At 48.3% G+C, this 23,096-nt stretch overlaps 1 protein-coding gene across 2 annotated transcripts in view; it reads left to right on the plus strand.

Annotated features, from left to right (window-relative positions):
- The window catches only part of Ttll11 (tubulin tyrosine ligase like 11), a 237,692-nt gene that overhangs the window by 161,223 nt on the left and 53,373 nt on the right, over positions 1–23,096 (plus strand). Inside the window, exon 7 of one of the 2 annotated variants that reach the window (XM_021156572.3) lies at positions 6,865–6,963. The exons of the other annotated variant lie outside the window; for it this stretch is intronic. Within the exon in view, the coding sequence (XP_021012231.2) occupies positions 6,865–6,963 (99 nt within the window). The remainder of the gene's footprint in view (positions 1–6,864; positions 6,964–23,096) is intronic. 2 annotated transcript variants of the gene reach the window in all.

Consider the following 23,096-nt stretch of genomic DNA (forward strand, 5'->3'; position numbering starts at 1 on the left):
GAGCAAGTAAGGAGAGCATGGTTTGTGTCAGGGATTGTTTGGCAGAGCCTCCTAAAGAAGGGGCAGAGTAAGGAAGCCAAGACCAGGGAGGACAGGCTGGCAGGCAGAGCAATAGACAAGCTCACCGGCATAGGACTTGTGCCAGGTACATCCAAGATGGCAGACAGAAATGAAGCCAAGGTAACCAGAGAGAAACAGGTGGAGTATGACAACAGTGCCTTCACACAGCACATCCCCTGACAGAGGGACTGTGGAGAAAGAGAGGGAAGTGATATAATGACATCATAGTCTTCCCAGAGAACACCAGTGATAGGGCAGGGAGCAGCATGCCACAGAGCAAGCCGACATGAAGACAAACCCCAGTCAGGTGTGACTCCTTCCAGCCCAGCAGCTGGCTGAACAGCATCTTACCCTGCTCCCTAAGGATGCATGCCACTGCAGTGAAGTGTCCCTGTCCCACGGAGGGCCATATGCAGTCCCCACAAAGCGCCAAAACACCACTGAGATCTTGAGTAGCAATTGTATGGCAGATGGTTAGACCCCTGTGTGGCCTGAGTCCCTAGGCTGCAGCCACATTTCCCTACTGGCCCAGCCCAGCTAGCCCAATTTGCCTTCCATGAGAGCAAGTTGACACAGTTATCTGGCGAGTGGGGACCTCAATTGAGGAATGACCTCCACATCACACTAGCCTATATGCAAGTCCCTCGAGGCATTTTATTGAGTGATGATTGATGGGGGAGGGTCCAGGCCACTGTGGGCAGGGCCACCCCTAGGCGGGGGCCCGAGGTTGTATGAGAAAGCAGGCTGACCACGCCACGGAAAACAAGCAAGCACACTGCATTCCTCCATGATATCTTTTTCAATTCCTGCCTTGGCTTCTCTAGGCGGTGCATAAGATAACCTGTGCATCAGATAATCCCGCTCGTCCACAAGTTGAATCTCATCAGTGTTTTAACACAACAGCAAAAAGCAAACTAAGACCCCCCCTGAAGAGTGGCTGACCCCCAGCCCTCCTCAGCCACCTTTGCTGTATCCACCTGGACACCTGTCTTAGTCAGGGTTTCTATTCCTGCACAACATCATGACCAAGAAGCAAGTTGGGGAGGAAAGGGTTTATTCGGCTTACACTTCCATGCTGCTGTTCATCACCAAAGGAAGTCAGGACTGGAACTCAGACAGGTCAGGGAGCAGGAGCTGATACAGAGGCCATGGAGGGATGTTCTTTACTGGCTTGCCTCCCCTGGCTTGCTCAGCCTACTCTCTTATAGAACCCAAGACTACCAGCCCAGGGATGGTCCCACCCACAAGGGGCCTTTCCCCCTTGATCACTAATTGAGAAAATGCCTTACAGTTGGATCTCATGGAGGCATTTCCTCAACTGAAGCTCCTTTCTCTGTGATAACTCCAGCTGTGTCAAGTTGACACAAAAATAGCCAGTACAATTGACCCCTTGTCAACTTGACACACAAACACATCACTAGTAAGCCTCAACCCTTACATTCTTATTCATCCCCAAGATCTAAATAACTTTAAAAGTCCCACAGTCTTTACATATTCTTAAAATTTCAATCTCTTTAAAATATCCATCTCTTTTAAAATCCAAAGTCTCTTAACTGTGGGCTCCACTAAAACAGTTTCTTCCTTCGAGAGGGAAAATATCAGGGCACAGTCACAATCAAAGCAAAAATCAATCTCCAACCGTCCAACGTCTGGGATCCAACTCACGATCTTCTGGGCTCCTCCAAGGGCTTGGGTCACTTCTCCAGCCATGCCCTTTGTAGCACACACGTCGTCCTCTGGGCTCCAGATGCCTGTACTCCACTGCTGCTGCTGCTCTTGGTGGTCATCTCGTGGTACTGGAATCTCCAAAACACTGCATGACCCCTTCAGTCCTGGGCCTTCAATTACAACTGGGGCTGCACCTTCACCAATGGCCTTCCATGGCCTCTCACAGTGCCGAGCCTGAGCTGCTGTGTGACCCCTTCATGCCTTCAAAACCAGTACCACCTGGGTGACCCTTACACATTACCAAGTCCCACTGCAGAAGGAGTACAACCTTGCCTATCTCTGGAACACAGCCTCTTTGTGCTTTCAGAAAACACTTCCCAGAAGATGTCACCTCAACGATGCTGGTCTCTTCTTAATCACCGCTAATTTCTTAGCTCCAGCTAACCAGCATCAATAGTCCCAGTAATGCAAAGTTTTTGCTTTAGTAGTTCTGGTATCTTGTTAATCACAGCTGATTCTTCAGCCCCAGCTAACCAGAACTACAAAATCTTCACAATAAAAACAGCAATGGCCCTGAAAAGAGTCTTTAATTTTCCCTCTGAAATTTCACAAACCAGGCCTCCATCTTCTGCACTGTTCTCAGCATTATCTTCCAAGCTCCTACACAACATCTGACAGAGCTCTTAGCAACGAATGGATATTCAAGCCCAAAGTTCCAAAGTCCTTCCACAGTCCTCCCCCAAACATGGTCAGGTTGTCACAGGAATACCCCACTCTGCTGGTACCAATTTGTCTTAGTCAGGGTTTCTATTCCTGCACAACATCATGACCAAGAAGCAAGTTGGGGAGGAAAGGGTTTATTCGGCTTACACTTCCATGCTGCTGTTCATCACCAAAGGAAGTCAGGACTGGAACTCAGACAGGTCAGGGAGCAGGAGCTGATACAGAGGCCATGGAGGGATGTTCTTTACTGGCTTGCCTCCCCTGGCTTGCTCAGCCTACTCTCTTATAGAACCCAAGACTACCAGCCCAGGGATGGTCCCACCCACAAGGGGCCTTTCCCCCTTGATCACTAATTGAGAAAATGCCTTACAGTTGGATCTCATGGAGGCATTTCCTCAACTGAAGCTCCTTTCTCTGTGATAACTCCAGCTGTGTCAAGTTGACACAAAAATAGCCAGTACAATTGACCCCTTGTCAACTTGACACACAAACACATCACTAGTAAGCCTCAACCCTTACATTCTTATTCATCCCCAAGATCTAAATAACTTTAAAAGTCCCACAGTCTTTACATATTCTTAAAATTTCAATCTCTTTAAAATATCCATCTCTTTTAAAATCCAAAGTCTCTTAACTGTGGGCTCCACTAAAACAGTTTCTTCCTTCGAGAGGGAAAATATCAGGGCACAGTCACAATCAAAGCAAAAATCAATCTCCAACCGTCCAACGTCTGGGATCCAACTCACGATCTTCTGGGCTCCTCCAAGGGCTTGGGTCACTTCTCCAGCCATGCCCTTTGTAGCACACACGTCGTCCTCTGGGCTCCAGATGCCTGTACTCCACTGCTGCTGCTGCTCTTGGTGGTCATCTCGTGGTACTGGAATCTCCAAAACACTGCATGACCCCTTCAGTCCTGGGCCTTCAATTACAACTGGGGCTGCACCTTCACCAATGGCCTTCCATGGCCTCTCACAGTGCCGAGCCTGAGCTGCTGTGTGACCCCTTCATGCCTTCAAAACCAGTACCACCTGGGTGACCCTTACACATTACCAAGTCCCACTGCAGAAGGAGTACAACCTTGCCTATCTCTGGAACACAGCCTCTTTGTGCTTTCAGAAAACACTTCCCAGAAGATGTCACCTCAACGATGCTGGTCTCTTCTTAATCACCGCTAATTTCTTAGCTCCAGCTAACCAGCATCAATAGTCCCAGTAATGCAAAGTTTTTGCTTTAGTAGTTCTGGTATCTTGTTAATCACAGCTGATTCTTCAGCCCCAGCTAACCAGAACTACAAAATCTTCACAATAAAAACAGCAATGGCCCTGAAAAGAGTCTTTAATTTTCCCTCTGAAATTTCACAAACCAGGCCTCCATCTTCTGCACTGTTCTCAGCATTATCTTCCAAGCTCCTACACAACATCTGACAGAGCTCTTAGCAACGAATGGATATTCAAGCCCAAAGTTCCAAAGTCCTTCCACAGTCCTCCCCCAAACATGGTCAGGTTGTCACAGGAATACCCCACTCTGCTGGTACCAATTTGTCTTAGTCAGGGTTTCTATTCCTGCACAACATCATGACCAAGAAGCAAGTTGGGGAGGAAAGGGTTTATTCGGCTTACACTTCCATGCTGCTGTTCATCACCAAAGGAAGTCAGGACTGGAACTCAGACAGGTCAGGGAGCAGGAGCTGATACAGAGGCCATGGAGGGATGTTCTTTACTGGCTTGCCTCCCCTGGCTTGCTCAGCCTACTCTCTTATAGAACCCAAGACTACCAGCCCAGGGATGGTCCCACCCACAAGGGGCCTTTCCCCCTTGATCACTAATTGAGAAAATGCCTTACAGTTGGATCTCATGGAGGCATTTCCTCAACTGAAGCTCCTTTCTCTGTGATAACTCCAGCTGTGTCAAGTTGACACAAAAATAGCCAGTACAACACCCATGTGTCAGACCCCACGGACACAGTCCTTGCAGGGTCACAGAGCACAGCCTCCTGACTCCCACCTCTACCCCATTCTCTGCCACCCTCCCTGCCGCTCCGAGTCTCCAAGCATTTCTTGCTCAGGATGATGAGGATGGTGGTAACAGAGAATGGGAAGGAGGAAGGAGGGGAAGGGAGGCTGGTGAGGAGCAGAAGCTGCAAAGGTTATTCGGGGCTTATTGCGGAAGTGGTGGGGGTCCTGAGTCCTGCCGATGAGGCTGAGCACCTGAGGGAGGAAAGAAGTGAGCCAATTTGGGTCTGCAGAGTGGAGCAAAGCAGAGTAGGGTAGGCTGGGCTCTGGCTTCAAGTGTAGCACAGAGAGATGTTCTTCCTCTGGTCTTGCCTCACAGAGCTGACATGAGCCTAAAAGAGAAGTAGCAACTCGGGATTTATTATTATTATTGTAATCATTTCTAGGTAAACTACCCTAAGCACACAGCCTGTGAGCAGTGCTTGGGCATCCTGGACTCTCAAGGGAGCCTCTTCTGTGTCTGTGCCACATCCTCGATATTGAGGCTCCATTAAACCGTCCAACCTCTTCTAGATTGCCAGGTCACATTCAATTAATATGTCGAGAAGAAAGCTGCTGAGTGGGCACTGAGTTGACATTTGCTTCATAAAACTCCTTTTCTAAGGAACGGGAAGGAGGAGCCCTAGAGCCTGGCGAGGCTGGCTGTGACCCACAGCTACAGCCTCTGAGCCTTTTCACATGCGGTCCCTTTAGTTTGGGGCAGCCACCGCCTTGAGACCCTCCCATCCCAGTACAGTGTGAAGAAGGCTCCTCTACCAGTGAATTTGGGTGCTTCTTCCTGCTTCAGGGCAAAGGGGATTCTCTGCAGTTGCCCTATCAGCCCCAGACCACTCACTTAAAGTACCTGCCGGTCTTCCTCTGCAGGCATTTGTCCTTCCACACTGGGACATGTGTGAAGTCACTGCTGTTCAGAACAGTTAGGCAGAGGGACTGGCAAGTGGAGAGGAAAAGGAAGACAGTGGGGGAGGGCAGGGGAGGGCAGTGGAGGGCAGGGCAGTGGAGGGCAGGGCAGGGCAGGGCAGGGCAGGGCAGTGGAGGGCAGTGGAGGGCAGGGGAGGGGAGGGCAGGGCAGGGCAGGGCAGGGCAGTGGAGGGCAGGGGAGGAGAGGGGAGGGCAGGGGAAGGGAGGGGAGGGAAGGGGAGGTGGTTGAGGCTTCAGGAAAGCACAGTGAGGGAGGACAGGGTGGGCTGTGGAACTGTCCTCAGAGGGGTCAGAAGGAAGGTGCACATGTGTCCTACTGGTGGCACAGGAAATACCGTTATATCTTCAGCACTGGCCTAGCCTGGATCCCTGTGCCCTTTGTATTCCCAGCATTCCCTGCTTCCCCAGTATTCCCTGCTTTCCCAGCAGTCTGTTTCTCCTATAGGTCTCAGGGACAGAATTCAACAACCCTTCTTTTATCTACTTAGAGGTAACTGAAGTTTTAGACAATGGAACAGCATACTCACATAAAAATACACACAGACACACAAACATACATCCACACATACAAAAACACATTCACACACAAACACATGCATACACACACACCCATACAAATATGCCAAATATGTTCACACACATACACAGGCATACACACACACACATGCAAGCACAAGTACATGTGCCCACAGGCTTCTACACAAACACATATACACATGCATATACAAACACACAGTGAGCTTTTAGAGGAACACTATCTACAGGGAAATAAAACACATTCTAGCATTTTCTTCTGACAGCCTTTACTGTCTGGAAGAGCCTAAGAGCCATCGAGGGAGCAAGCACGCCAGCTCACTGCTACTAAACTTAAGAAATGGGAGATAAAGAGAAGAGACAGCTTGGCTTCCGCCTTTGTCTTTATGATTGTATTTCCATGAACATAGAACTTTAGTTAGAAGCAAAACCTTTAAACAGTTGTTGGCCCCTCCCCATCCTGACTGTGACTTTTCTCTCACCTGTATCCTCATGTGGAGCAATTTGTAGAGATCTGATCTTGAGAGGGGTTTGTTTATCTCTGGTCTTAGTGTGTGAGCTTAACCCCTCTCCCCCGCTTCCTCTCTGACTGCACCTTAGCTTATGGTGAGAGCTTACAGCTCTTCTGAGACCCTTTCTGCTCCACTGTGAGCTCCCATTAGGAAGGGACACTGTGATGCTTATTTTGTATCCCCTTATGTGACAGCACTTGTCACATAAGCCACCTCACCAATTTCTCTGACTGTGTAATAAAGACACTGAGTGCCTTTGGTTCTGTTCAAACATTTGGCAGGAAGCTCCCACCCCAGTCCCTCTGGGCCCCAATGCAGGCTGGGCCCCCATGGATGTCCTCTGAGCCACTCCACAGGATCTCTGTAGAACTTACTTTAACTGCCTCATGCAAAGCAGCCTGCAAAAAAAGAGTTCCTTGTGCTTTCTGCTTTCAGCTTTCCAGATATCTATATGGACAGAAAACACAGAATTCCTCCAGTTTCTGACAGAATGTCTTCATGGAAGCATAAGGGTTCCTCGATTTCCATAGTCAGGTACTGACTAGTCAAGTGCACATAGTGGGGCTGATAGTCTCTTTACTGCCATATCAGGGTGTGGAACAGGGAACTGGACAGGGAGTGCAACAAAAGGCAATGAAAGCCATCCCCAAATAAGCCATGGGCGGTGGCACAATCCCTGTAATCCTAGCACTTGGGAGGCTAGCCTGGGCTACGTATCAAGACTATACCTCCAGACGAATAAATCCCCAATTTACCCTTGGTGTAGGCAGAGGGATGTGAACTTGGAAGAAAAGGAAAGGCCTGGATAAGAATCCCTGTTCACCCATTTTCCTGACCCATGACTGTGGATCCTCAGGCTTATCATTTACTTTAAATGTCTGCCTGCCTGCCTCTCTCTCTCTCTCTCTCTCTCTCTCTCTCTCTCTCTCTCTCTCTGTCACACACACACACACACACACACACACACACACACACACACACACACGAGGAAGAATGGAACAGGAAGTCTGAGAAGCAAGCAGCATGCTAACGATTCCTCCAATATTTTACCATGATCCAAATGCTGAATATTTTGCCCCTTTTGTTTCTTCTTTTTGGGATCTTTTTGATATCTTTTTTCCTTGAGCACATATTGACTTTATAATTAGGAAGATAGAAAATAAGCCTGAAAGAATAAAATAGAGGGAAAAAATGCACATTAAGAAGCAAGCATAAGTTGGCACTGTGTAAATGGTAGCTATTTTTACTAATTAGTCATTATGTCTAATAATAATAATTAGGAGTAATGATTTCCTCTGGGAATGAACTTTTGCATTTGTTGGTTGGAGGTTGTAGAAGACTCATGGCTCCCTTGCCAAAAGATAGGGACCAGAGTCCCCTTCCAATCAGGCTGCCCCTTACCTGCCTTCCTGGCTCTCCCACAACCTCAGCTCCCTGCTCAGCCTCACCCCATCATTGGTGCCGCTCACCCACCCACATAAGTCTACAGTGTACAGAGCTCCTGTGCCCACACAAACGGCCATCACTTCTACTGTAGCAGAAAGTGAGACAGATTGCTGTCACCCCTCTGCTGATGGTTTTTCTCTAGAGGACAGTGAGAGCAAGAGAATTGGGGGTCTCATCTGCTTCCTCTGTGTGGGAGGTAGAGAAGGTACTCCACGGAGACTCAAACATCTAAAACCACCTGGATGCTGCTGACTGGAAAGAGTTCAGGCCCCAGTGAGTTTCTCTTCAGTGATTCCATCGGCCAGGATGAGAATTTAGACTAAAACTCCAGCCTTCTTTAAGTCCCCACCAGAGAGAAGAGAGGTTCTATATTAAGGAAAGAGTGGGATTCCTCCGAAGCTTTGTGAGATGAACAGGCAGGCAGCATCTCTGAACCTGTGTTTTCAGGCAGAAAAAAACAAGCAATGGGCACAGCTGGATCCCAAGGTCCTTGATGTTCTCAACCTCGTGACGTGATGATTATAAATAGAGTGGACTCTGGGAAGAGAGTGGACTTGGCTGTTTTCTGTGCTCCAAGGGCAAGCTGCCAAAATGTGATGGATAAGACAAGAAAGGACAGGAATTCTCTCTGGGACTGACACTGATCGGTCCAGTTCCCAGAGGAGACAAATGATGGGAAGACTTCTAGGTGGCTTCTAAAAGGAGAGGAAGCAGGCTCTCCTCAGATCTCATGATCCCAAGATTCCCCTCCCCGACCCCTTGCACCCAGTATCTTACTTACTGTGAAGAGACACCATGACCAAGACATTTAATAAAAGAAAACACTTACCTGGGGGCTTGCTTGCAGTCTCAGACGGTTAGTCCATGTGCTGGTCATGCACACAGAGCTACATTCTGCACAGGGGCTTATGAGTGCTCCTGTGTGTGGAATCTGAGAAGCAGGTAGGCACAGAACACCATCAAACCTTGCTCTGGGAACTGGTATTCTCTATAGAGGGTGAGGAGGTGAAGTATGGAGATGGATGAGAAATGAAATGAAGGTGTAGAACTGAGCAGTCAGCCTCGCACTCCCAGGTTCGGCATCTCGCCGTGCAACCAACCACACAGTGGAAACACTAGGGAATGCTGTATCCGTACTGACCATGTGCAGACATCCGCTTGCTTGCAGCAGTTTCCTAAACAATAGTGTGCATCAATTCTCTCTATAGCATCTGCATTCCATTTGATATTGGGATCTGGAGAGGACCCCATATATTCAGGAGGATGTGAGCAGGTTCTCTGCAAATATCACACCATTTTTTTTTCATAAGGGATTTGGACAACTCGGGCTTGAGGCTCCCCATCACTGGTCCTGGCTCACATCCCCATGAGCCCCAAGGAATGAGAGTACACCGTTGAAAACAGAGGGAGGAGAAGTCCCTGAGGTTCTGAGGAAGCAGGGTGCCAGCAAAGTGCTCAGGGGACATCAGACTAAAAAGGAGTCAACTGAACACATTTTTGGTAGGCATGATGGAGTGATTAGTGGGTAGGGTAAAGTCAGAGGTGACAGGGTGGGCTGTGTTCCTTGGATGTGATAGGAAGAATGTTTTGGAAGAGGATGTGCATAGTGGCCAGACAAAGACATCATGAGAGTTCAGGTGTCTCTCCGTGGTGACAGAAGGTGGGGGTGTCATGGGAACCTGAGGGGACAAGAGAGAACAGGGGAGAGGACTTACTTGGCCATCTCATATTATGAGGGCATGGGGAAAATTGGTTTCTCTAGTATCTAGCCACCAGGTGAGTAGAGATACCCCCTCCAACACACACACACACACACACACACACACACACACACACACACACACACGCATGCATGCACACTAGAGGCTTGGGTTCTGGAAAGAAGCTGACCAATTTACCAGTGACTTTCCCAAGTATACACATGTTCTCAAAGACATTCTTTATCCTACATAGACAATGATGGGCCAGTGTAGCCTCGTGGAATGTCCATCAGTCTCCAAGCAGAAGGACATTCTGACGCAGGCTGCACATAGAGAACCCCAAGGGCACTGTACTAAGTGAAATACAGCAAATACTCACTCGTCTGTGGAGGGAAGTCCCAAGAAGGTGGCACAGGGGCTGCAGGGAGGGGAAGCAGAGACTTGTGTCTCTATTTTGAAAGAGGAAAGTCTCTGGAAGTCGGTGGCACTGATGGCTACACAACAAAGAATCTCTCTGACATCACGAAATTTGGCAAAATTTAATTTAAATGAGTCAAAAGGGACGTTCTCTGTCAAACGGAGTGCGTCAAATGTTAATTTATTGTTGAGGTCCTGGGGATTGAAGCCAGGACACCACTCATGTTCCGCAAAGCACCCTGGTGCTAAGCTGCACTCCCCGGCCTTGGTTTACAAATTCAAACAAACAAACAAACAAACAAACAGCCCCTTCTTTGAAAAACAATTCAAATTAAATTTTCATCTGCTTACTTTGTGTGTGTGTGTGTGTGTAGGGTGTTATGTGTGAAGCTGAGAGGACAACTTGTATAAACTGCTTCTCTCCTCTCACCATGTGGATCCTGGGACTAGAACTCAGGTTGTCAGGCTTGGCAGCAAGCACCTTAATCTGATGAGAAAAATTAGAAGTCTCCTAAGCAGTTTTCTTAGAGTCAGGCATTTGGAGTTATCTCCCAAAGCTACTTTCACCCACCTTGCCTCTTAGTCTGGGCTCTGGGTGTGGGGCGCCTGGAAAATTCACCTTGCCTCTCTAAGCCTGTTTGTCCTCACCTGTAGAGTCATGGGGCTGGGGAGAAGACTGAAGACATCCACACTTCGATGCCTAGGACAGAGCAAACCTTTTGCCATTGGTCAGTTAATTTGCTATTCCCATACTGGCATAGCTGGGCCAGTGCTCAGCCTGCTCCAGTGCTCATGAGCTGTGTGACCTTGGGCTAACCTCTAATTTTCCCGTACCTTAGTTCCCACCCATAGAGAGGGACTGGTAATCCCTGACTGAGAGAGTTGATGTAGGACTTGGTAGGACCATGTACAAAGCCCCCAAGGCAGGGCCTGCAGGCCATGGCCGATGACATTAGTTGTCATTGGGTGAGTACAGAGTCACAGATAGCAGGAAGAAAATTAGCATGGCAACACGACACGGGCATCTCTGGCTGTTTTATAATCCGTTTCCACATCTATTTCATGTTACAGGCAGAAAAGGCTCAGAGCAGATCTGCAGAGTCCTGAAATTATCCCTCTGTGCTCCAGAAGTGTGTTCGTGTCTGAAATATGTATATATTTGCAAAGAGACAGGCCTAAGTAATGTATATATTTGAAATATGTATATATCCTAAGGAATGTGTATCAAGCCACTGTCCTAGACTGAGCCCCTTGCTCCATCCAGAGGGCTGGAGATGACCTCAAATCAGATGCTCTCTGCGAAGAGCTGATTGTGGCCCATGGGAGAGCTGAGGATGCTGTCGCAGCCCTGAAACCTATATGCCAAGCCACCCTGGGCAAGTCAAGCTCCTTCTCCGAAGTTCAGCCCTTGTCTGCATACAGAACAAGCGTGTTGAATGTGGAACTCCCTGTGCCCAGAGCCTTTCCCCGCAATGGAGAGCAGATTTCAGGGTGTCAAATGTTATGTTGTACGCAAATCCCTCTGCACCATTCACAGTTGACCTTGGGAATCTTACCTGTCAGCCAGGATAGGTCTGACCCCTCCCCTATGCATGTAGGGATCACAGCAACAGACTGCCCAGGAAGAGAAAGATACCGTGTCCAGGTAGAACACAGAATACTGAGAACTGGAGAGGGAAATGAGAGCAGAGATACAGGGCAGTGGTCTCCTGGTGACACAACTGGAGAGGAACTGATGGCTCACAGCCACAACAGGTACAAGTCAGCAGGGGACCTGGGTAAAGCAGGACCCATTCCAGGTCCCCTGACTCCCAAGCAGTTGAGGCCTGACTCCCAAAGGGCATAGCACACAGCTGCCATGGTTCAAGTAAACTGCCCTGGGAAGATAACAGATGCTGGGGCAGACCCAGTGCCCAAGGTACAGAGGACCCCCCCTCTTCTCATGCCCTGTCCTATCCCTGGGAGCCTCTGTTCCTGGGTCCAGGCCACTCCTCTACATCTCAGACCATGACAACAGCATTCACTTTTCTTCTGTTTGCATCTTCCTCTGGTCTTCTCTCTGTCTTATGCCAAGGCATGGTCTGCCCATCTCACATGAGACACTCTACTTTATCTACTTTATGCGGTCTTATCTCAAGCTGGAATTGAATCAAATCCAGCAAAGCTCCGTTCAGATCCTGGGGATCATCGGTGTGTGCACTGGCATAGTGTAGCCTAGTCAAATGCTCAGTAACCAACCAAAGTCGATTAGCACTGGCAGACAAATTGCAGGTTATCATTCAGCCATGCCTGCCATCCATATGTATGAAGTCCACAGTCCTGACTCCCTTGTGGAATCAGGCACAGCCGTTAAAGGAACCAGTTTTAGAGACAGTGCTAACAGTGTTCCCCCAACCGCGTTCCTGTAAGCCACAGTCAGTGTTTTCTCAGGTCTCAGGTCTGTGGCAACAAAGGAAACTTCCTAGGCTGTCTTCGTGTCCTCAGTGCTTGCAAAGATTTTGATGGGCTCCAGCCACTTAAGAAGTGGGTCACTTGTAGAAACATTGGGCTTCAGTGAACGCATCAAGCCTGTGTGTAGGAAAAACATACTGTACTGTTTTCTCTAGAGCTGGCCTGAGACAACCAGCTTGTTCCTGAGAACAGATGTTTTGTGAAACCCACTGTGACAGGCTCATCATCTTGGGCTGGAGATGGGCCAGCACTTAGTCACCAGCCTTGCAAGGACACAAACGGCTCTAGGCTGTCCACTTGTCCCTGGCTTGCAGGGCATGTGCCACCCTACAGTGCTCAGGATCTGAAGTTAAACAGTTTACCAGTCGGGGAATGGAGGCGGCGATGGTGGCAGCAGCTAGCAGGTGTGCCTGGGGTAAGTTGTTTCCAAGGTATCATCTGGGAATATTCTAGAATAGTTCTGTGCACCTGACTTTCATGCAGGGCTCACTGTGCACCAGGCCCTGTTGAAACTGTTTCTACATTATTGCAGAATAACCCTCTATGACCATCCATTCCAGAGAGGAGGATACTGAGGCCTGCTGGTCACTTCTAAGAGCTGCCGTTTCCGGTCACCAACAGATGGGAGGTGAAGGGCAGGGGGTCACAAAGTCACAGAAGTGGATCTCCTCCTGGTTCTGGACCCAGAGTACAAATTATGTGGCCACAGCTCTTCTGATCATTTGGAGAGAAGCAGCTTTGGATGGCTCTGGTTTGTTTCTTGGTAATACCACCCCAGTCCTTTCTGTATGTGTCACCATAATGCCAATCTATACATCAGGACACCTGTCACTAGATTTAGGGTCCTCTAAATCCAGATGATCTCAAAGCTTTTAACTTGTTTTTGTTTTTGTTTTTTCCTCTGCAAAGATTGTCCTTATAAGGTCCTGGACAGTCATGGTCTTGGGGATTAGAACCTGAAAATGTCTGGAAGGTGAGGCACAGTTCAGCCCTTAACTAGTAGTTTTTCCAAGGACATCTTGCCAAGATCATATAGCAAGATATGGTCTCTCTACAGCTGGTCAATGTGACTATGGGTTATTCAGCTCTAAATGGGACATGTGTATCATACCCCTCCTCTCAAGGCTACAAGATTATCAAGGAGTAGGGCAGAAAGATTGTAAGAGGTGGAGGTAGTAGGCGACTACACTGAAATAGTGTTTGCTGACTACAGTGGGCAGTCACACATCTGAACTTCAGCAATGCAGCCCCTGGGAGACACCCATGCTCCAGTAGATGGGCCCACACCCATGTGCACATAGACACCACTGAGTGGACTCTGAGGTTTATAAAAGGACCACTCGAAATTCAGAGAAAATAGTGGGGTGGGAGTGGGAAGGAAGAGAGAGTAGGGGAAGGGAGGAAGGAGAGGGGAAGGAATAGAAGTAGATTTGAGTACAATGATATGATACGTGTGTCATTCTCGAAGAAGAAGAGGAGGGAGAAAGGGAGGAGGGGAGGAGGGAGAAGAATAAAAGCATCCCACATTTCAGAGTGGAATCCAAGTTGGCTGAACTCTCTATGAAGCCCCAGTCAGGTACTAAGTCATCTTATCAGATACTCCTAGCTCTAGTATCATGGAGACAACATATAGTCAAGAGAAAAGAGGCCAACCACTCTGGTCTTAACATACCCATGCTGAAACCAGGCATGTGTAATCCTAGCTCTCAAGAGGCAAAGGACTGTAAATTGAAGCCCAGCCTGGGCTATGTAGCAGGGAGATCCTGCCCCAGATGAGTCCTGGGGTCAAGCAGATCTGTACTCATAATTGGTCCCATTCTTGACTGGCTTCCGGCAAATTGTGTCCCTCCTGGTCTGTACAGCAGTGTTGCATCTGAAAGCTGGGAATCCTGGGAAGAAGACACGTGACCACCAAGGGTTCTGGCGATGGCCAATGTGCCCTGGCTGCAAGAGTGCACTCAGGCAGAGCTGAAGCATCCTGCCTCACAGCCCTGACCACCTCACTCAGGGTCTCTCCAGACTCAGGGCCTCCAAATGGAAGAGGGTGGGGCTGCCTCTGAAGCTGTTCTCCAGAGACCAGGGTGAGGACAAGGAAGAAGTGTTTCTGAGGCTTGGCTAACTGCTCAAGAGAAGTTGCCAAAAAAACAAGAAAATATCGAGCTGCAGGTTCTGGGAAACAAATTATGTTCAACTTGGAACACTGGACTCACCGGGATGCAGGTGGGACATCTGTGGATTTGTCTGGCAGGTGTTAGGCTGAGAAGGTGACTTTTAAAAGCTACATGAAGCCAAAGACTGAGAGGAAGAAAATTTAACCTGTTTAGGCTGACTCCTGTGCTGTCTACAGCAATGGGGGAGAGCAGGCTTGAAAGGTGAAAATGTGCTAGCTACAAACTCATTGTTTAATCAGGGATGGGAAGCTGTGCTCTGAGCCTGGGGCAGCGAGCATCAGCTTTGGCAGGGGTTCCTCAAATGCTGAGCAAGGCAGGAGAGACCTGGAGAAGGTATACAAGTCTCTCTCTCTCTCTCTCTCTCTCTCTCTCTCTCTCTCTCACACACACACACACACACACACACACACACACACACACACTCGCTCTCCAGTAAAGGCCCTGATAACAGATTCAGAGTCTTCCCATAATCACCCAGGAGTCTGTCTGCACAGTAAAAGCTATAACTCCTCCTCCTGACAAAAGGTGTACCTTTGCTGATTGACAGTATGTCTCATCTGAACGCCATGGAGTTCCATGGACAGGAAGTTGTCCCTGAACTACCACTTTCTATACATCCCACCCTACAGCATGTGGGCGTGTGTGTTTGGCAGGGTGAGGGTAGGTTGCTAGTTGTTGCCATGACAACCAAGAAAGAGGCTCGTGAGCTCTGACTCCAGTGCCTGCTTGTTAGTAATGAAACCTCATGGTGAAGACTTTGTCCCCTGACCTTGGGGAATGAGGAGGTCCACACCATATTCCTGTTGGCATGGAGACCTTTGACTACTCACCAAATCCAGTCCAGTAAATATTAATTTATTTGAAAGAATGGGTGTTAGGAAGATGTCAAGAGGCCTGGGAAGATAGCTTCATTGGTAAAATGCTCCCTATACAAGCATGAAGAAGACCAGAGTACAAGCAATAGTGCTTACATAAACAGTTGAGTTCATTGATATATGCCTATTTCTATGCCAGGGAGGTAGAGATAGGTGAGTCCCTACCTAGTCAGTTAAGGTCAGTGAGAGATCTTGTCTGAGGAAAAAAAGTGGGGAGGACTGGGGAGATGGCTCAGCAGTAAGAGCACTGGTTCCTCTTCCAGAGGACTTAGGTTGGATCCCCAGCAGGCACATGGAGGGTCACAACTGTATATAACTGTAGTCTCAGGGGATCTGACAGCCTCTTTCAGCTTCCTCAGGCACCATATATAGACGTGCCTGCAGGCAAAACACCCATGCACACGAAATTTAAAAGTGTTTAAAAAAAAGAAAAAAAAAGAAAGGAAAAAGGAAAGGAAAGGAAAGGAGAAAGGAAAGGAAAGGAGAAGAAAGGAGAAAGGAGAAAGAAGGAGAAAGGAGAAAGGAGAAAAGAGGAGAAAGGAGAAAGGAGAAAGAAAGGAGAAAGGAGAAAGGAGAAAGGAGGAAAGGAGAAAGGAGAAAGAAAGGAGAAAGGAGAAAGGAGAAAGAAAGGAGAAAGGAGAAAGAAAGGAGAAAGGAGAAGAAAGAAAGGAGAAAGGAGAAAGGAGAAAGGAGAAAGGAGAAAGGAGAAAGGAGAAAGGAGAAAGGAGAAAGGAGAAAGGAGAAAGGAGAAAGGAGAAAAGGAAAGGAAAGGAAAGGAAAGGAAAGGAAAGGAAAGGAAAGGAAAGGAAAGGAAAGGAAAGGAAAGGAAAGGAAAGGAAAGGAAAGGAAAGGAAAGGAAAGGAAAGGAAAGGAAAGAGAAAAGGGTAGCTAACCAGCTCCTATAGATTGATCTCTGGCTTCTAGCCTCCATATATTCATGTGTGCTGTGACAAAAAACAGTCAAGTTACAATCTTTGTAAATCAGCCACTTGAAGAAGTGTGTGTGTGTGTGTGTGTGTGTGGAGAGAGAGAGAGAGAGAGAGAGAGAGAGAGAGAGAGAGGAGAGAGAGAACTTCTAGACCCTGGTCTCTGTATCTCCACATCCTTACATAAGCTGTCTTGTATTGAGGACATGTCTGGCATTCTCTCAGGTTCTCTACATTTGAAATTCTGCTCAGAATGAATGAACCCCATCACCTTGGCACTGTCACACTTAGCAGATGAGAAAACTGATGCTTGGAGGGGCTAAGGCCCTTCCTGAGGACATTCATTGAATGACAGGCAGGCCTGCTTGATCCCCAAGATGCCTACAGCTCTTAACCTGTCTACTGCCTTGGTGCAACCTTAAGCTTGAACTCAATGCAGTCTCTCTAGAGCCTCTAGACCTATCAGGGAGACATCGTCTAAAAACTGTATCGCCATAACTAAACATTCAGTGCTTCTGTGAGAAACACCACAGCACACTGTCTGGATGTCTGCTTAGGGAATTGAGTGGTGACAAGAGAAATTAAATACTTTAATAGATTCTGACAACAACTATATGTTAGGGGAATTCAAAATCACATAAAGTAAAAAGTCAGGCTAATATGCATGCTTAATTACGAGCTGATTTAGAAAAAAAAAACAACTAATTTTGTTAGCGCTAGAGTTCTTTAAGGAAAATGAGATTGTAGAGTGGAGGAAGAGGTCAACATTCCTGGAGAAGGTGGTCTTAAACTGACCTTATGTCCCTCGCTTCAGAGTGGGTACTTGAAAAATTTGTGTCTAGTGGGGCACAGTAGCACAGGCCTGCAGTCCCAGCACTTTGGAGGCTGGGAGCAGAGCGATCTAGAGTTCGAGGCTATCTTAAGCTAAATAACAAAATGTTTGCCTATCTATCTATGAACCCATATTTCTTTCTATCATTCATACACACTCACATGTACACACGCATCTGCAAACCTGCATATGCTCGTGCACGCACAGACATACACAGAGAGATACATCCCATGAGTGGCAGCAGCTTTCCACACACCATGCTTCAGCCAGGATGCTGGCCCCTTGCTTTTGTGCTCCCACTGAGCCCCTCCACAGCTCCAGAAGCCAGACTGTACTGTCTGCTCCCTTTCACCAAAGGGAAACTGAGTCTCAGCAATAAGACACATTCAGTCAGTACCAGATGGATCCAGGATGAAGTTACTCTTGTTGTCATGAGCTACCCCCATAGCCTTGTTCTCAAGGGAGCTGAGTGCTTCCCTGAAGAGGACATCCAGCAGACGTCATGCCGTTCTTCCCACTATCAGAGCTCAAGAGCACATTGCATGTGCAGTCACTCACTAGCAGGCCTTCCTCACATGGGTGACATGTAAGAGACGAGGGGAACACAAATCAGTTCATTTCCAACAATCTTTCAGGAGAAATGGCCATGACGCAAGCTCATGATATACTTCCACCAGGAAGTACCTTAGGAAATGAAGGAAGCAAACTTCTGAGTGGGAGGGAGGGAAAGAGGTTGTGGCTGGCCTCTAAGCTGAGCTGTAAAGGACCAACAGAATCAGATCCTACCTAGGGATGAAAGCTACACAGGGCATCATCCTCCCAGACCAGGCGCCTGCATCCATCCCTGGGCACGAGGTGTGGATCTGGAAGCCACAAGATTGGCAGTTAGCATATACTACAATTGCTGGTCTACTACAGTAAGACCAATGCAAACACAGGCACAGGCTGTCCTTGCCTGAGAATGGCTCCTCCCATAAGGTCTCCCTCACACAGGATTCTACTGAGTAGTGGCTCACCAGGGAAATGGGGTGCAAATGCTGTGAGCCCCGTGTCACCAAGGATAGGTGGTTTGGGATTCAACACCTGTCTTCAGGGTTGAGGCAGGAGATTGAAAGGTGCTTCAGGCAAGTCAGCCAGAGAATGGAGTTGACTGGAGTCTGCCGAGCTGCTCTCTCTGGCCTGGTAGAGTCATATGAAATCACTGAATCAGGATTCCTGGAATACACAGCAGTCAAAAGAGATCTAGGACTTCTGCAGGCAATGAATGGGCTTGGGTGACTGGATGACAAAAAGAAGGCATTCTCCACAGAGTGCCATCTACACACGGCTATCCCCGTCCACCCCGCACCCATGCAGCCTGGGCTCTCATGCAGAACTGTGTTTAAATACTACAATGTTTTGTGTCTCAGCCTTGCACTGAGTGTGTAATTATGAGGATCCCTTCATTAGCAGAGCTGCACAGTGAAAGCTCAAGTCGGCCTTTTCTGCTAATTCTGGAGGTGGCGGGCGAAGCAGGCTAATACAACCGCTGATTACAATTGTCACACAGTCTCTCAGAAGCCGCAAGGAAGTTTCTGCTCTCCTGGAATGTGTGCAGGAGCTTTCAGTGACTGAGAGAGAGGGAAGAAAAGGTTCATTCTGGCCTTCAGAAGCAGAGATGTGTAGGAGTGGGAATGTGGAGTATGACATAGAGTTCCAATCCCTGCCTCCTCGCTGAGGGCAGTTCTCCCTCCTTAAGACTCAGGGTCACCAGATATAAACTCGAGGGAGTCATTGTGTCTATTTAATTCGAGTGTTAGGAGAACTCGCTCATATAGTGACTATACTCACTGCAAGATATGTGCACAGTGAGGCTGTGTGGAGGCCATAGGTTTAGTCATAGATTGAGACACTATAGGGACTGCCCTTCTGGAATTTTTCAGGAAAAAAACCAAACAGGTACTTCATGGACAGTTAGAAAAAAATAATGATTTAAGCATGATAAATTTTTTTAAGAAAAAAAATCAAGTATACTGTGTTTTGTTTTGTTTTTTGCATCCTGTAAGTCAAAGAGTAAGTTCTAAGTGAATCTCATTGACAATAATAATGATGATAGCATTAATATTGACAATGACGGTGATGGAGATGATCGTGGTGATGATGATGATGGTGATGACTGTGAAGAAGATGATGATAATGATGGTGGTGATGACAAAAATGACTGTGATCATGATGATGGTGGCAATGATGATGATGATGAAATGATGGTGATGGTTAATTATGATCTTGATGGAGGTAATGAATATGAAGGTGATGATGATGGCGATGGTTAATTATGATCATGACGATCGATGGTGATGAATATGATGGTGATTGTAAAGATGATGTAATGATGCTAATGATGAAGATGATGTGATGACGTAAGTGGCCATAATCATGATGATGGTGATGAATATGGTGATAATGACAGTGACAATGACAGTGATGATAATGAAGAAGAGGGTTATGGTGGTAATGAAGATGACAGTGTTGGTAGTGATCAAGAATATGATTATGAATAAACACAAGCTTTAATCCTGGCGCTCGGGAGTCAGAGGCAGGTGGATTACTGAGTTGGAGGCCAGCCTAATCTATAGACTGAGATTCAGGACAACCAGAGCAATACAGAGAAACCCTGTCTCAAAAAACAAAACAGACTATGACAACATGAAAGAGTATGTGAATGTACAAGTCAGGAAGGTTATGGATGAAGGAACAACCATTTTGCCCAAAAAGTTGTGGAAAGAGTTATAGAAAAGCTGGACACAGGAGTGACTGGGGAAACACATTTGCCAAGGGAGGGAACATGGGTGTGGAAGGGGTGGCAGGCAGTGAGCAGATGACATGAGGCCCAGCATGCCTCAGGACAGGACACGGTTCAAGCCAAGCTCAGACTCTGAGAAACTTTCTCTGGGTTGCAGAGAAGAGTGAAGCCTGGGAGGCTTTCATCTATTGACTGTGCTACAATATAGTCAGGAAAAGGGACAAAAGGGAAGACACATGACACGGAGAGTACTCTGCCAACAAAGAAGCTCATTGGGACGCTGGTAGAAAATGAGCTGTCAGATCCTTCATCTGGAAACCAAGAACAAGAGAGCTGGGCTCAGCGACCCCTAAAGGGCTCTCCAGCTCTGAAAAGACTCGCCTTCAGGTCTGGGGAAGCGGCCATAATACTGTGTCCTCGAGTTTGTCCTTCTGCCGATTCATTGTCTGGCCAAGCGAGAAAATGCTCAAGCAGCCGGCTAAGGTCACGGCTCTGTGGAGCATCCCACAGCAGGGGCAGAGATGGGGCTGTTGCCTCTGGCTTCCTTGATGCTTTGCATTCCACAGGCATCCTATGTCATGAGTTACAAGTGCTCTGGATGGAAAAGTAACATGCTGATCTGTTTGGCAAACAAAATGAAGCAACTACCCCAAGCTGAGCAATTGTCGCTCCCAGAAATCATACTTAAGTCACAGAGAAGCTGAGAGTTTATCTTGGTGCCTCACAGAAAGGTTGACTTTAGACCTTAACCAATAGCCCCATTTTTGCTGGCATAGACTGTGCCCACCCTCGTCTCTTTAAGCCTTTCTTACCCCATAAGAGATTCTCTCCACAACTATTAGGGAGGAGAAAATGGGTTGAGCTGAGCAATGACAAGCTGAGAAAGCGAGGGGAACACACCAGTTTTGAACCTAAACAACTCTGGGCTCAAATTTAATAACTGAGAGGTTTTTGTATATATATGAGAGGGGGGGAGAGAGAGAGAGAGAGAGAGGGAGAGGGAGAGGGAGAGGGAGAGGGAGAGGGAGAGGGAGAGGGAGAGGGAGAGGGAGAGGGAGAGGGAGAGGGAGGGAGGGAGGGAGAGAGAGAGAGAGAGAGAGAGAGAGAGAGAGAGAGAGAGAGAGAGAGAGAGAGCACATATTTTTCTATCCTGGCTCCACCATGAACTGACTTGTCTTTCTGTGTCTTGGTTTCCCTTTCTCTAAAGTAGGAATGTAACATCCACTTTGTGAGATTTTATGTAGAGTACATACTTTAAACCTGCTGAGTTACAGCATCATCAGTATGCTTGCTGCTAGAGAGGCTACATCCTGCCTCAGAAAACTAAAAGTGATGAAGTGAGGTGGAAGTGGCCAAGCATGGGCTTGGGGCAGGAAGGCTTGGTGCACAAAGGCTGACAGGTAGGAGCATCCTCAGCCTGGCTCTGGCTCTGGCTCTGGCTCTGGCTCTGGCTCTGGCTCTGGCTCTGGCTCTGGCTCTGGCTCTGGCTCTGGCTCTGGCTCTGGCTCTGGCTCTGGCTCTGGCTCTGGCTCTGGCTCTGGCTCTGGCTCTGGCTCTGGCTCTGGCTCTGGCTCTGGCTCTGGCTCTGGCTCTGGCTCTGGCTCTGGCTCTGGCTCTGGCTCTGGCTCTGGCTCTGGCTCTGGCTCTGGCTCTGGCTCTGGCTCTGGCTCTGGCTCTGGCTCTGGCTCTGGCTCTGGCTCTGGCTCTGGCTCTGGCTCTGGCTCTGGCTCTGGCTCTGGCTCTGGCTCTGGCTCTGGCTCTGGCTCTGGCTCTGGCTCTGGCTCTGGCTCTGGCTCTGGCTCTGGCTCTGGCTCTGGCTCTGGCTCTGGCTCTGGCTCTGGCTCTGGCTCTGGCTCTGGCTCTGGCTCTGGCTCTGGCTCTGGCTCTGGCTCTGGCTCTGGCTCTGGCTCTGGCTCTGGCTCTGGCTCTGGCTCTGGCTCTGGCTCTGGCTCTGGCTCTGGCTCTGGCTCTGGCTCTGGCTCTGGCTCTGGCTCTGGCTCTGGCTCTGGCTCTGGCTCTGGCTCTGGCTCTGGCTCTGGCTCTGGCTCTGGCTCTGGCTCTGGCTCTGGCTCTGGCTCTGGCTCTGGCTCTGGCTCTGGCTCTGGCTCTGGCTCTGGCTCTGGCTCTGGCTCTGGCTCTGGCTCTGGCTCTGGCTCTGGCTCTGGCTCTGGCTCTGGCTCTGGCTCTGGCTCTGGCTCTGGCTCTGGCATCTTAAGTAGACTTGAATGTATCAAGCAGAAGCTTCCCTAAGTTCTGTCCTCATCTCTTGATATGGCCTGCCTGGTCTGCCTGGTTCATCTGTGCCTTTTCTTCAAATTGCATCATATCACTCATCAAGCAAATGGGGCTCTGTCATGGCAGAGATTTGTCAAGTGACAGAGCTGGGCTTTCTGATAGTTACATTTATTTTTAGCAACTTCATCCTGAGACACTTTAAATTAGCTGTGGTCCTAATTTAAGGCACTCTGTGGTGCGTGGTTAGCATTTCTCCATTGAGCAGTGGTGTACATTTGAAACCTAGTGATGGAGGGGCCATCATGTCAAACAGCACGGAAAGAGGCCTGCTTACATCCCTCTGTCCTGTAAGACCCCTGTGCCCCAGGACATCCTGACTGGCCACAGCTTTGCCAGGAGTACGTGACCTGGCTGTTCTCTGCCTCTTTTCCTCCATTTTCAAACAGTGTCTGCCTAAGGAGTCCCCAGCAGTAGTTACCTGGTTCCATCCTTATCCAGTGGTCCTGGTTTAGATAGACCTCGTCTTCTACTGTCTAGATAAAGTTTCAGACTCTCCCAGAGTATTAGTCCAGCCCATGCAAAGCCTCTAGGGCAGGGCTAGCATCCATGAGTGTGCATTACCATCATGTTCCAGGAGACATGGATGCAGCAAGTCCAAGGACCCCACTTTCAGGATGGCTGATGTATCAGGGATATCCAACTCATGGCCTAAGGGCTTCGTGCAGCCCAGCATGGCTATGGATGTGACCAACACAAAACTGTAAATTTACTTAAGACATCAGGAGGTTACCTTCATCTTTCTGTAACTCTATTATCACGAACTTTGTAGATG

This window comes from Mus caroli, unplaced genomic scaffold (assembly GCF_978045245.1).
Source record: "Mus caroli unplaced genomic scaffold, Mus_caroli_1 scaffold_2, whole genome shotgun sequence".
Classification (NCBI taxonomy): Eukaryota; Metazoa; Chordata; class Mammalia; order Rodentia; family Muridae; genus Mus; species Mus caroli.